Source organism: Polyodon spathula, chromosome 4 (assembly GCF_017654505.1).
Source record: "Polyodon spathula isolate WHYD16114869_AA chromosome 4, ASM1765450v1, whole genome shotgun sequence".
NCBI lineage: Eukaryota > Metazoa > Chordata > Actinopteri > Acipenseriformes > Polyodontidae > Polyodon > Polyodon spathula.
In genome coordinates this window covers 34,329,282-34,342,049 of record NC_054537.1, presented here as the reverse complement: position 1 = coordinate 34,342,049, position 12,768 = coordinate 34,329,282, and the positions used below count along the sequence as shown (strand labels likewise).

Below are 12,768 nucleotides of genomic sequence, written 5' to 3'. Positions count from 1 at the left end.
GTCCGTCCCTTTTTAAATATTGAGTTACACAACCCAGTATTTTCTAGACCACAGCTCTAAGCGTGCATGCCTTAAAAGACAAGGAGAAAGCAGAGCTTAAAGAGCAGCAAAAAGGAATCAGAGAAAGAGGGAAAGAATGTTTTAAACAAAGTTCATGAAAGCAGCAGAGTAGAAGTAGCATTCTTCTGGAGCTAAAACAAATCTCAGCCAATAGTATCTTCAACAATATCTGAAAAGCTCCCAATGTTTTGCCAGACTTTAGAGGACTAACAACTCCTGTTGACAAAAAGGACACAACAGACTGGAATAACTGGTTGTTTAGTCCATTATAATATTCATCATTTTTAATGTGGGCATCTGGGTTTCCACCCCATCCATTCACTGTTCAGACGATGATCAGAAGAAATACAAATAATTAAATCTTTAACAGTCTGCAATATGCTGGAATAAAATGACTAAATGAGACATTATATACAGTTGCAGACAAAAGTATTGGCACCGTACACTTGAGACAAGATGATTCAAGAAAGCACGTTAAATACAAGCATTTAGAGAACATTAGCCGGTAACAAATATGGCAAAATACACCATTTCTGTTAGTTCAGCTAGCAATCTTTATAATAAAAAAAAAAAACAGAAAAACAAAAGCACTGAAGCAATTTCAAATATTCGTTAATGACAAAGGTATCTGCACCGTTACATTAAAAGTCTGTAAAAATCTAATAGAACTAATTAAAACATATATTCACTGATTGAAAACCATTACACAGTAACTAAGCCGCATTATAAAGACATAAGCCAGAAAGAGGTAATTATTTCCCACATCTGTTGAAGAAGTACATTTTTAGTAACAGCAGGTGATGGTCATGATAAAGGAGCAGGATTCACATTTGAGAAAAGCACTTGAAGCAAACTAAACTACAACAAAGGAAATGGCTACAGAACCTGATCAAAGAAATATGGAATACCAAATCCACAATCAGAGCAAAAATCAAGAAGTGCCACAGGACAAATTAATCCAAAGTGCTTGAAAGAAGTGGACTTTCAAAGAAAATCGTCCAAGCACATACAAAAATCCAAGATTAACAGTCAAGGACTTAAAGATTTAGAAGCAGTTGGCATAATAGTGCATGAAAGAACTGTAGAGAAACACCTGAACACAGAAGAATTGTATGCATGTAGACCTCGCTGCGAACCACTTTTAAAGACAATTCATAAAATAAGCCATCTAAAAGGTGCCAACAAACAAACATCAACACGAATCTGAAGCACTCTTCAACAAAATTATCTGGTCTAGAGACTAATTGGGGTGTTTTAGCAGTTCAGGGACAGGAGACATTCATGTGATTGAAGATCAAATGAATGCAGCCATGTATCAAAACATTCTACAAAGTCTGATCCGGTTGCAGATTGGATTGAAATCCAAATCCCCCAGAGGGGTTGTTTCTGATGTTTACAATAATCTAACCCTTGGCTGTTGTTAAAATTTGGGATTGGGAACCAGGTAGTTTGGGAAGTCCCCCTAACTGGGATAATGTATGGTCAAATACCTTTGCAGCCTCAAAAAAAACCCGCCCATCAATTCATACATTATAAACTTATTCATAGAGCATGTGCAACTCCCTACAGATGTTTTTGTATGAAACTTATTCCTGATTTTTCTTGTAATATTTGCAACCTTGTTGCACCTGGTACTGTGCTTCTTATCTTCTGGGACTGCTCAGTAATTGCAGCATTTTGGAAATACGTAGCCAATGTGCTTTCTATATTGTTAGGTTGTCAGTCTGTTTATTTTTGTTCAATGATGATTCACTAGTTGACCTTAATGCAATGCAATGTAAAATTATGTTGGCAGGATTGACAGCTGCAACGGATGCAGCCTACTACTGGTTAACTGTGTTTAGAGATATTGTTCATCTGGAGCGGGCAACAACTAGACTAAATGGTGCAAGACCGGGAACAGTGTAGAGACTTGGGATTCAGTCTCCACCTCCCTGGACAAACTCCTGCTGGAATGACTATGTTTTCCCTTTTTTTTTCTCTTTGCTGTGTGTATGAGCTCTTTTGTTCATAATTATTTGTGTTTGTTTTGCTTTGTCTGGGAAAAATAAACAGTTGATCACAAAAAAAAACATTCTACAAAGTACATTGGTACCATCTGCTCGTAGGCTGATTGTCGGTTTACCTTCCAACACGACAACAACCCAAAGCATATGGCTAAGTCAACTCTGGAATTCTTGAAGAAAACAAAGCTACAAGTCCTGGACCTGAATTCGCAATCACCAGCTCTGAGTAGAAATGCTTTGGACTGATCAGAAAAAAGCTGTAGTCAACAAAGGACATACAAAATACTACAACGAATACTTTAAATGAAATTTCTTTTTTTTTTTTTTTTTTTTAAATGATTTGTTAAATTATTAAAAATTGTGTATTTTGCTTTGTGTTTTGTTTTTTTAAAGTGGTTAAAGTTTATTAATAATCTGTCCTTAATCTGTTACCTTGAATTATGGTATAATACTTTTGTCCACAACTGTATAGTGCTTCAGAAATTAGAATTAGATGTCCAGAAAGCATTTAATTCTAGCTATGTATCAGATGGATTTATTATCTGTGCTCCTGCAAATAAGCACACATTCTAGAACTTTCAAGAGCAAGTAGCTTCAAAATACCTTTTTTTATTATACTTGACATCATTCTGAGTAGTTCTGAGCGTAGCTGCTCAAATACTCAGTTTTATAGATTTAGCTGTTTTATAGATTTTAGCTGTTTAAAAAACAAAAACAAACAAAAAAAAAAAACAGCAACTTGTTCAAGTTGCAAGTACTTCGACATGTCTTCTAACCTTGCACTTCTCCATTCCAGGTAATGGATTTCAGGGCTACCTGTAGCATCCCTTCACCACACACTTTAGTTGCTTTAAAATACAAAAGCAATCAGGTCCTGTTATTGCTGAATGTGATCTAACTGGACAGTAAATAGGACAGAACACAGTGCAGATAAAACTTATTCAATTGACACATCTACATTTTACCTGAACAAACCAAAAGTAAAAATTGCAGAGGCTCCATGTTTCAAAAAAGTTCCAAGCACTGAGTCCCCCACTGTGTGACCTGGTAAAAGCATCACTGTGAGGTGTGTAGAATGAGTCATACTGTTAGGGGTGTGCAGGTTTGTGTCCTGGCAGTGAGAAACCGTCTGTCATGGCTGGGGATTCTACAGGGCTATAGCGGATCCTAATGACTGGTAATCTCAAGAGAACACCAGCAGGGCTGGCCTTTGTCCTCCAGAGGCTGGTAACTCACTTACATATGCTCTCGAGTTCCTGGGTGTAAAAGAGGCGACTGGCTTGATAGTGGGATCAGAGGATGTCCATTGACCGTCAGTTCTCCTGAGCTGTGGGGATAATAGGTCCCATTGCTGTGGAAGAACCCATCAGCGAATGTTGATCATGACAAACTTTTTTTTTTACATCATCCAAACAGTGATCTTACATACATGTTTTATTCTGCGGGTTGTACAATGTCTGTCGCGGGTCTGTGGATTTTAATGTCAATTTTCAGGTCTGACCCGCGAAACGTGGGTCACTTGTGTGGTCTGAGTTGTTCTGGTGAGGGAACTTAATTGGACATTCTAAATTGGGGAACAAATCAGGGGTAAAAATATTGTTGTTTACCAGTCTGACTGCTGCAAAGAATGCCATTTTGCACACATGGATTGTTCTGGAACCCCTGAGAAGTGTCACTTTTTAAACTCTTTTAGAGATATTTATGGGTTAACAAGTCCAGCCACTGTGGCTGCTGGTTTGACTTAGAAGCTTATAATCAATTCATGAATTACCCTGGATGAGCCCTTTTAACATTTCTGTTATATATAGTTTTAAATATAGTTTATTGCTTTTACTATTATCTACAAAAATAATACCTGTATCCCAGGTTTGTAAAACACTATAAAAAAATAAAAATAAAATAGTCACAAATAGAAACAGTTCAAAGCACTCAATATTAAAGTAATGGTACTCCGAACTACTCAGAATGATTTCAAATATCATAATAAGGGAAGGGAAAACAATGTTAAAATGTCATTTAAAGTACTTGCTTGTTAATATGTTAATTTTTCTTTTTTTTTTTTTTTTTTTTTTAAACATGTGAATTAAATACAGAAGAAATAAAGAGAGTATAAAGACATTTTAGCCATGGCAGCAAAAAAGAGAGAGGGAATAAAGCATTGCTAATTATTGTTAAATATGACTCTGAAATCAGGTTGGTATCAATGAAAGTAAACTGCTTCAAAGGCTGAATCTGCTGAACAGGACATGCTGTTTGTTAGAATCTGACTGTGAACCAAATGGTTGCTGAAGGAAGGGAAATTTACCAGGTTAACATGCAAGGGAGCAGACATGGGGGGGGGGGGGGGGCACACAGTAAGCGGAGTCTCACCACCACATGCAAACACAATACCACAACACTGATCAAAGGTTCTTGTTTGCTTCCAACCTCTGCTGATCGGTGTCAGTAATGGAAGACACTGGCAGGGGTGGTGGTGAGGGCTTCTGTGTAGTGAGCCATCACAGGTCTCCTACACAACACAAGTGGACTGAGGAGGAAAGACATAAGGATTTCCATGGTCACCAGATGATCTTCAATGGCAAAGCAATGGTTCAGTAGTTAGGGCTAATAAGAGCAGCAACAGGCGTATATAAGCCATTCATATAATGGTAACAAACTGTTCATTTCTTACATACTAATAGTATGAACCAATACACTCCTATTGCAGTACCATGGCAGTATACCAGTCCCAGTGTGGTATTTCTTCCAAATCCATTGTGTTGTCATTGCTAGCAATTATGTGCTCTGAAAATCTGCTAGAACAAGTATTCTTCAGGGTAAGACATTTCAGTGTAATGGTATCCTAACAGGCCTAGTACTTTTTTCTACATTTTCTGTAAATTCAGATACCAGTCGACATTTAATACCTGAGTGGGCATTGTGGTTGCTCAAAGGGCATTAGTCAGCTTCATTATCTTTTCAATTCTTCCTAAATTAAAGAAGCTGATTTGAAAATGTATTTGTAAGAACTTATCCTCTCTATAGAATGATAAAGTCACTGAGCCACACAATGCTGCTGCAGAACATGGGGGCCCTACACTAACCCATATTCTGGGGCCCTATGCATATTATGGCGAATGGTGTTACTGGCATATTGGTTAATCCAGCCCTGTTTGGAGACCTCTAACAAGCCATATTTTGGGGTCCACCTACATACTCACTCTTCCACAACAACCAGGGTACTGCAGGTATGAGGTTTGTTAAACTGTTTGTGCCTTATTGCCTTGCACCATACGACAGAAATCATATGCAAGTGTTAATAATTAAATCTCACTGTTCAGGCATTTTAATTTACATTCAAATATCTGTGGGGTCATAGAACACACAATGATGCTACATGGATCACAGACATAAAAAAAGCTTCAGTCCCAGACAGTAAAGTACAAAAGCATTAGCAAGTGCATAATATACGTCCACTGAGGATAATGGGTCAGTGGCTTTGTTAGTTTACTAGAAAGTACAGCAGCTATTATTAAGGCCCTGTAAAAAAAAAGAAAATGTGAATGTTGTTTTTTTTTATTATTATTATTCATGGCAGTGTCAAGGATAAAGTATCGATATTCTGAGAATGTGCACTATTTTATAAATTATGTGTACAGATTACTGTTTTAAACAGCACATAGAGAGATAAACACACTATATATATACATATAGATATATATATATATATATATATATATATTTATATCACTATATATATAAAATGAGTTGTTTTGTTAAAGTTGTACCGAGTTGCCAAATCATTATTAAAAGTAAGCGGCAATGAAACACAGAAGGAAGTTAATGTTCTTTGGTTGCTGGTTTGCTACAGGCTAAAGAATGCGAAACGTACTTGCTTTGTCTCCTTTTCCTGATAGATTAATACATAAATACGTGTAATAATAATAATAATAATAATAATAATAATAATAATAATAATAATAATAATATGATTAATCTGGGCGCCTTAGGATGACCCCATACTGATCTCAGGCATAAGTCGACTCATCCGTAACCACTAGCAACCAGACTGTTTTACCAATTCCATAATCTCCTAATTGTGATATGCAATCTAGGTGGGCAATTAAAATACTACCCCTGTTAACAAGAAAATGGATGTCTCTAAAAAGTGTGTATGCAGCAGATCGTGTAAAGCAGTAACCAACAGAGTTTTACAAATAAAAAAGGCGGGAATCCAGAACAGTACCGCGGCTGCTTTACTTGCAAAGAAGCAAAAAAAAAAAAAGTGACTTCCATGTTCCCAAAGTCCACTGAAAGCTGTGACGCATTTAACACGTTATTTTGACCCGACAGGCGTTTGTGCAAATATCCCTCTTGAAAAATTTGACAAGCAAAAGTTACGGAAATTCTTCAGACTGAGTGTAGCAAATGGTGGAGCGATTCCTTCATACTTACCTAAAGTTGCAGAGTATATACTGTAGTCACATGACATTATTACTGCACAGCATTCAGTGAGTGGCGAATATTAGTACACGCAGGCACATAGCAGAGCTGTACAGTTTAATGTGATTTTTGGTAAGAAATACAAATAATAACGATGAAAATGCATTTCTGTTTCTTAAGATTATTGAAAAGAAATCGCGGTATTTGGCTAATTTCATGATTTCCGCAGTCTATGAAATCACAATTTGCACAGGGCCTTAGCTATTACATATTGAATAGCAGCAGAATTATACAGTATATCAAAACAAAAACAATGTTTTTTTTTTTTTTTTCCAGTAGTAGCATTGCATTTAATTGAACAGTTTAACTAGTTTAACAAAAAAAGGAATGACTTTTCTGACCTTTATTTCTTTTTTGTTTTAAACGTTTGGTTACCTATAAAGGAACAGAAACAGACGCTATGGACTTAAACCCTTGCTGGCTGCAGAAGGGCAGCCTCCCGCATATAGTACACGTTTACCTTGATACCTGTTTACCTTGACATGCTTTAAGTTCCTAAAATTCCAACACCCTAATTAAAAAGTAAAGTTTCTAAATGTAAAGAGGCATACTGTGGACATTTGAGACAAGACAGGTTTTAAAATTGGCCCTGAAACTGAAATAAATGAATGAGTAAATTGAGCATGCTTCATACATTTTATCCTGCAGACTGACGCCTCTGACGTAGAAATAGGGAGGGATCTCTCCCAGGAGGTAGAGGGCGTGAGGCATTTGGTATTGTAGATCAGCAGGAAGCTGCTTGCGAAAGCGGCTCGGACCAGGTATGCTAATCGAGAAGGAATGTCTAGCCGTCATAAAAGAAAAAAAAAAAGAACCGAAAGGAAGTTTCGCCTCTCTTCTTGTGTGTGTGGGCCCTCATGTGGGCCCCATTTCTGCTGGGGGCCCTACGCGACAGTGTAATTTGCGTAGTACGTTTATTAGAACCTATTAAAACAGGAGGGATCCAGACATGCAAAATCATGATCTGTACTGGCATTAGCCCAGACACTTAAATTAATGCCCTTGCTCTTCAACACTGAAACTTGGAAACAACTGTATCTTGTTCTGATGCAGTAGAGGTCTGTTGAGTCAGCTGTAAGCTTGATATATATATATATATATATATATATATATATATATATATATATATATATAAGCTTTACTTTTCTACTCCAATGTAATTGTTTATTACTTTCATCAAGTGAATGGTTAATAGATGGTCTTGAAGTATGCAAACCCTCCCTTTAAATTCAGATTCACAAGGCGTGAGCTGGGGGTAGAGATAGGGCAGAAGAAGCAGTAGGGAGAGGTTAGTAGGACAGAGTGCCGGCTAGAAAGGACCGGACCTAGGATAGAAGAGCAGGCGAGGCCCACTCTAGTAGCAGACCAGCGAAGCTGGACATGGAAGCTAGGACAGAAAGTGGTCACTGACTGAGGGCGGCGATGCCGACACAAGCCCAGGGGCGAAGGACCCAACAACCGAAGACAGGATACAGAAAGTGGTCACTGACTGAGGGCGGCGATGCCGACACGAGCTCAGGGCCGACGGACCTAGCAACCTAAGACAGGAAACAGAAGTGGTCACTGACTGAGGGCGGCGATGCCGACACAAGCTCAGGGCTGAAGGCCTAGCAACCGGAAACGGGATACAAAAGTGGTCACTGACTCAGGGCAGCGATGCCGACACGCTCAGGGCCGACGGACCTAGCAACCGAAAACATATATGAGGGTTATGACTCGTGGAGCCGCCCCTCAGAGGAAGATGGTCCCGGAAGACTGGGACACGAAAGGAGATAGAGAGGGAGAGGTACCCAGCATCTGAGACTTCTGTAAAGGGGCGCTCGTTAGACCCCCAATTGGCCGAGACTTCACACTGCCTGGGACCTGAGATAAGAACAAGGCATAGAGGTTAGTATGGGACTCGAGCATGAGTAGCCATGTCCCGAACTGAGACAGAGTATAGAACAGCCTTGAGTGAGGCAAGATAAGCGCAGGAGCTACGAAATGACAGAGTGTGGCAGGTGGTCCGCTCTGACTTACACGGTGAGAACCCCCCTGAAGGTCAAGGGTTAGCTGAAGCCATGCCCTGAGGTCAGGGAAGTGAGATCACTTGCCCCCCAGAGACGACTGATGCGAAGGCATGTATGAGAAGGTGGAGGAGGGGAGGAGGAGAAAAACGAAACGCTAGACAGCAAAGGTGCAAGTGATCAGGGCTTAAATAGAAAATAGGTACTAATTGACAGGAAATTGGAAACCCCCTGCTACACGCCTCCTGAACTTATGCAAGCCAACATTTAAAATCAAGTAGTTTGTAAAGACCTACCTGAAGAAGAATGGGACGTGTTGAAGGAAAGTTTTCCAAACCAAGGCAACGTTCGTTCATCGGATTTGACTGCAAATCAAAATGAACACTTATTCAGACTTCTGTTTAAAGGTTTTGTAAAACTGACAGGATCATCATTGTTCTGAGTTATTTAAAGAATTTTTTGTCAGATTTTTTTTATTTTTTATTTTTTTTAATAAAGCACAGTTTGATATTTATGCCGCTCTTCCTGACTAAAAACAGAGTTAGTAAATAGGGCCCACTGCATTTAATAGCGGTTTTCCAAATTCTGATTCAAAAACCACATGCTCCAGGTTTGTTCCCTAGTCTGTAATGTACGCACATTTATGACGTCAAGTGACTTACACTAGACGTTAGGTGTTGTGTGCACTATTCAGCAACAGTACAGTAGTGGGAATACATAAGGAATGGTAATGTTTTCAGAACACCACCAGCAGAAAGCACAACTCTGGTTGTTGTCAGAACACGATGAAGCAACATATTGTAACAAGCAATAGGCATGCTGAAGTGTCACAGAAACCTTCAAGATACACCTGTTCTTTTTAAACAATTGTGGGCATTGTGCGAGTCGGTAGCAGGTTTTTTGGCCAGTTAGGTGTATATTTACAGCAAGTTTAACATATTTGCCATATCATTACACACAGTTCCGCACATACTTATTTAAACTCTTTCTATAATGATCTTTATTTCTGAAGTGCAAAATAAACCTTACATTGTTTTGTTTTTTTAATTCTGAGAGTTTTGCCATCTGAAGAAAGGTAGTTCTATTTTGGCTCATTAGTGAATAAAGCTTAATGCCAACAGCTTATTGGAATACTGTTTGGCAAACTACAATATGGTTTCCTAGACACTGATTAGTGCTTATCTATGTAAGTGAAACCAGCCATTAAACTGTAAGGAATAATAACACACTTATACAAATTGAATACATGGGTTTTTTCTGATAAACATGCACCCTGTGCAGGGCGGCGTATACATGCATCTGTTCTAGTTAAATGGCACAAGTTTCATCAGCCATTTCCTTCTTTTCCATTACGCAACATTTGTTTATGTGCCCTTTTGAACAGTGAAGCAGTGAGAAATCATTGAAAAATTGTCTCTAAACATTGTGTGATTTTCCCTAGTTTAATATAAAGGTTTTCGAACTACTGTTTAACATGGCCCAAATTTGTGAACCATGCAATTCTGCAGTTTTGCAGTTCCTCCTTTTGCAGTAGCTACAAACTGCAGAGAAAGAGGAAATGTTTATTGTTCAAGACTGTTGTACTGATTTAAACTATGCTTCAGAAACCTTTCAGTATTTTTACTGTATAGATATAGGTGACGATTACACTGTGTAACAAAAAAAAAAAAAAAAAAGTTTTTGTTCCTGGGTAGTAAGTGTTATTTCTTAATTGCTTATGCCTCAAACGTATAGAAAATGGCTATTATTCCCCACAAACTTTGCTTTTGTGACCAGGACAGTGATATTTCAAAATATCACTATTTCCAATGGGAAAATGGGCAAATGTGTGTCTTTTCGTTCACATAAAGTCAGAAAAAAACAACATATGAATCCAAATTAACATGTATTTATACTAAAGTAATACAAAGATGACTACAAAAGATTTAGAAGTGAGTAGTTTTTCGAGATTTACAATTATACTGTATTTACAGTATAATTGTAAATCTCGAAAAACTACTCACTTCTAACAGGTTTTCCTCAAGGAGGTCTCTGTACTTTGCTCCATTAATTTTTCCTTCTATCCTGACACGTGCCCCTGTCCCCACCAATGAGAAACATCCCCATAACATGATGCTGCCACCACCATGCTTCACAGTAGGGATGGTGTTCTTTGGGTGATGCGCTGTGTTGGGTTTGCACCTAATATAACGCGTTGCATTTAGGCCATAAAGTTCCATTTTAGTTTTGTCAGACAACAAAACCTTTTGCCACATGGCTACAGAATCTCCTTAGTGTTTTTTGCAAATTTCAAACGGGAGTAATGGCTTCCTTCTTGCCACCCTACCATACAGGCCAGATTTGTGGAGTGCGTGGGATATTGTTGTCACATGCACACTTTGACCAGTCTTGGCCAGAAAAGCCTGTAGCTCTTGCAAAGTTGCCATTGGCCTCTTGGTAGCCTCTCTGATCAGTCTCCTTCTTGCTCGGTCATTCAGTTTGGAGGGACGGCCTGATCTAGGCAGGGTCTTGGTGGTGCCATACACCTTCCACTTCTTAATAATCGTCTTGACCGTGCTCCAAGGGATACTCAAGGCCATTGATATTTTTTTATACCCATCCCCTGATCTGTGCCTTTCAACAACTTTGCCTTGGAGTTCTTTTGAAAGCGCCTTGGTGCTCATGGTTGAGTCTTTGCTTTGAAATGCACTACCCAGCAGAGGGGACCTACAAGAACTGCTGAATTTATCCTGAAATCATGTGAATCACTACAATTTAACACAGGTGGAGGCCACTTAATTTGGTGTGTGATTTTGAAGGCAATTGGTTACACCTGAGCTAATTTAGGATTGCTATTACAAGGGGGGTGGACACTTATCCAACCAAGCTATTTCAGTTTTTATTTTTAATTAATTTTCTGCAAATTTCTAGAATATTTTTTTCACTTGGAATTTGTGGGGTAGGATGTGTAGATGCTTCCGTATAAATAATTCCAGGTTATAAGGTAACAAAAGGTGAAAATTTTGAAAGGGTGTGTAGACTTTCCATAGGCACTGTAAGGTGTTTTGGACGTCAGAACCGGGTAGTTTTAAAAAATTGTTCATTAAGTATAAAACACGTGATGTCGAACAACGAAAAATTGTGGGCAACGCCCGAACCGGAACGACCTTCGGTCGTTTTCAGCGAGGAAGGGACCTAGGTTGTTGTATCAGCCGACTGAAACACAAGACGGGGGCACTACGTTGCCATCATCGTGTCTCGCAATACAACTGAAAAAAAGCACCTACCTTCCAGTATTCTACATCCCCCCTTCATAGTATAAAACACTTTCTAATTCAGCATCCCTTTTTAAGGGGAGGTGACCACTTACGCAACCACCTATTTCAGTTTTTATTTTTAATTATATTAGTTCTAAGTATTCTTCTTTTTCAAAACTCAACACTTTCAATTCTTTAGTTCTGATATGACATGCCTTGTAAGCCCATTCAATAATTATGTTTGCTCTTCTTTGTCTAGATCTAGACAGAAATCTAAACATTTTATAGCCAGTGTTATAACTGTAACAAAAGGTTAAAATTTTGAAAGGGTGTGTAGACTTTCTATAGGCACTGTATATCAAAGCCGCTCACAAAACCTGCAGGTCGTGGCCCATCAAAATATTTTTAACAAGTATGCATATTTTGTGCACTACAGCTTGTTGCTTGTTATGTCCCGTTGCGGGCTTGGCCTTGCTGGAAGCCAGCAGCTAAAGTCGCTCCTTCCCAGGGATCCAACAACATAAGTCGGCTGACTTTGTTTCTGCCCCCGGATGCAACGGTAGTAGCACAGAGCGTTATGTTGACTGTTGTTCAAGCCAACCAGTGGGACGATGGAAGTATGATGATGTGGGGAGGAATCTCCTTTAACACAAGAACACCTTTGGTGCAGATTGAGGGCAACCTTCCTGCTCAGCGATACACTGACTAAGTCCTGCAAGCCAACCCGGAAGTGTTGATTTTCCAGCAGGACAATGCAAGACCACACAGTATTAGTATTACAATTGCACGACTACAGGAAAACAATGTTGAGGTCTTGCCATGGCCAGCTTTTTCTCCTGATTTGAGTCTAACAGAACATCTGTTGGACCAAATCGCCAGTGCCATCCACAAAAGACAACTTTTGCCAGCTGGCTGCAGCTGCACAGGAAGAGTGGCGGAATATCCCACAGCAGTCTATCCAGAGGCTGATCAGGTCTA

The 12,768-nt window shown here is 39.0% G+C and overlaps 1 protein-coding gene across 2 annotated transcripts in view; it reads right to left on the bottom strand.

The window, feature by feature from the left end:
• Positions 1-12,768, bottom strand: part of mppe1 (metallophosphoesterase 1) — a 44,687-nt gene that overhangs the window by 7,406 nt on the left and 24,513 nt on the right. The window contains exons 6-7 of one of the 2 annotated variants that reach the window (XM_041247754.1): positions 8,851-8,919; positions 3,307-3,417 (exon numbers count right to left, since the gene is read on the bottom strand). In XM_041247754.1, coding sequence (XP_041103688.1) covers positions 3,307-3,417; positions 8,851-8,919 — 180 coding nt within the window. The remainder of the gene's footprint in view (positions 1-3,306; positions 3,418-8,850; positions 8,920-12,768) is intronic. The other variant, XM_041247755.1, reaches the window with a different exon arrangement.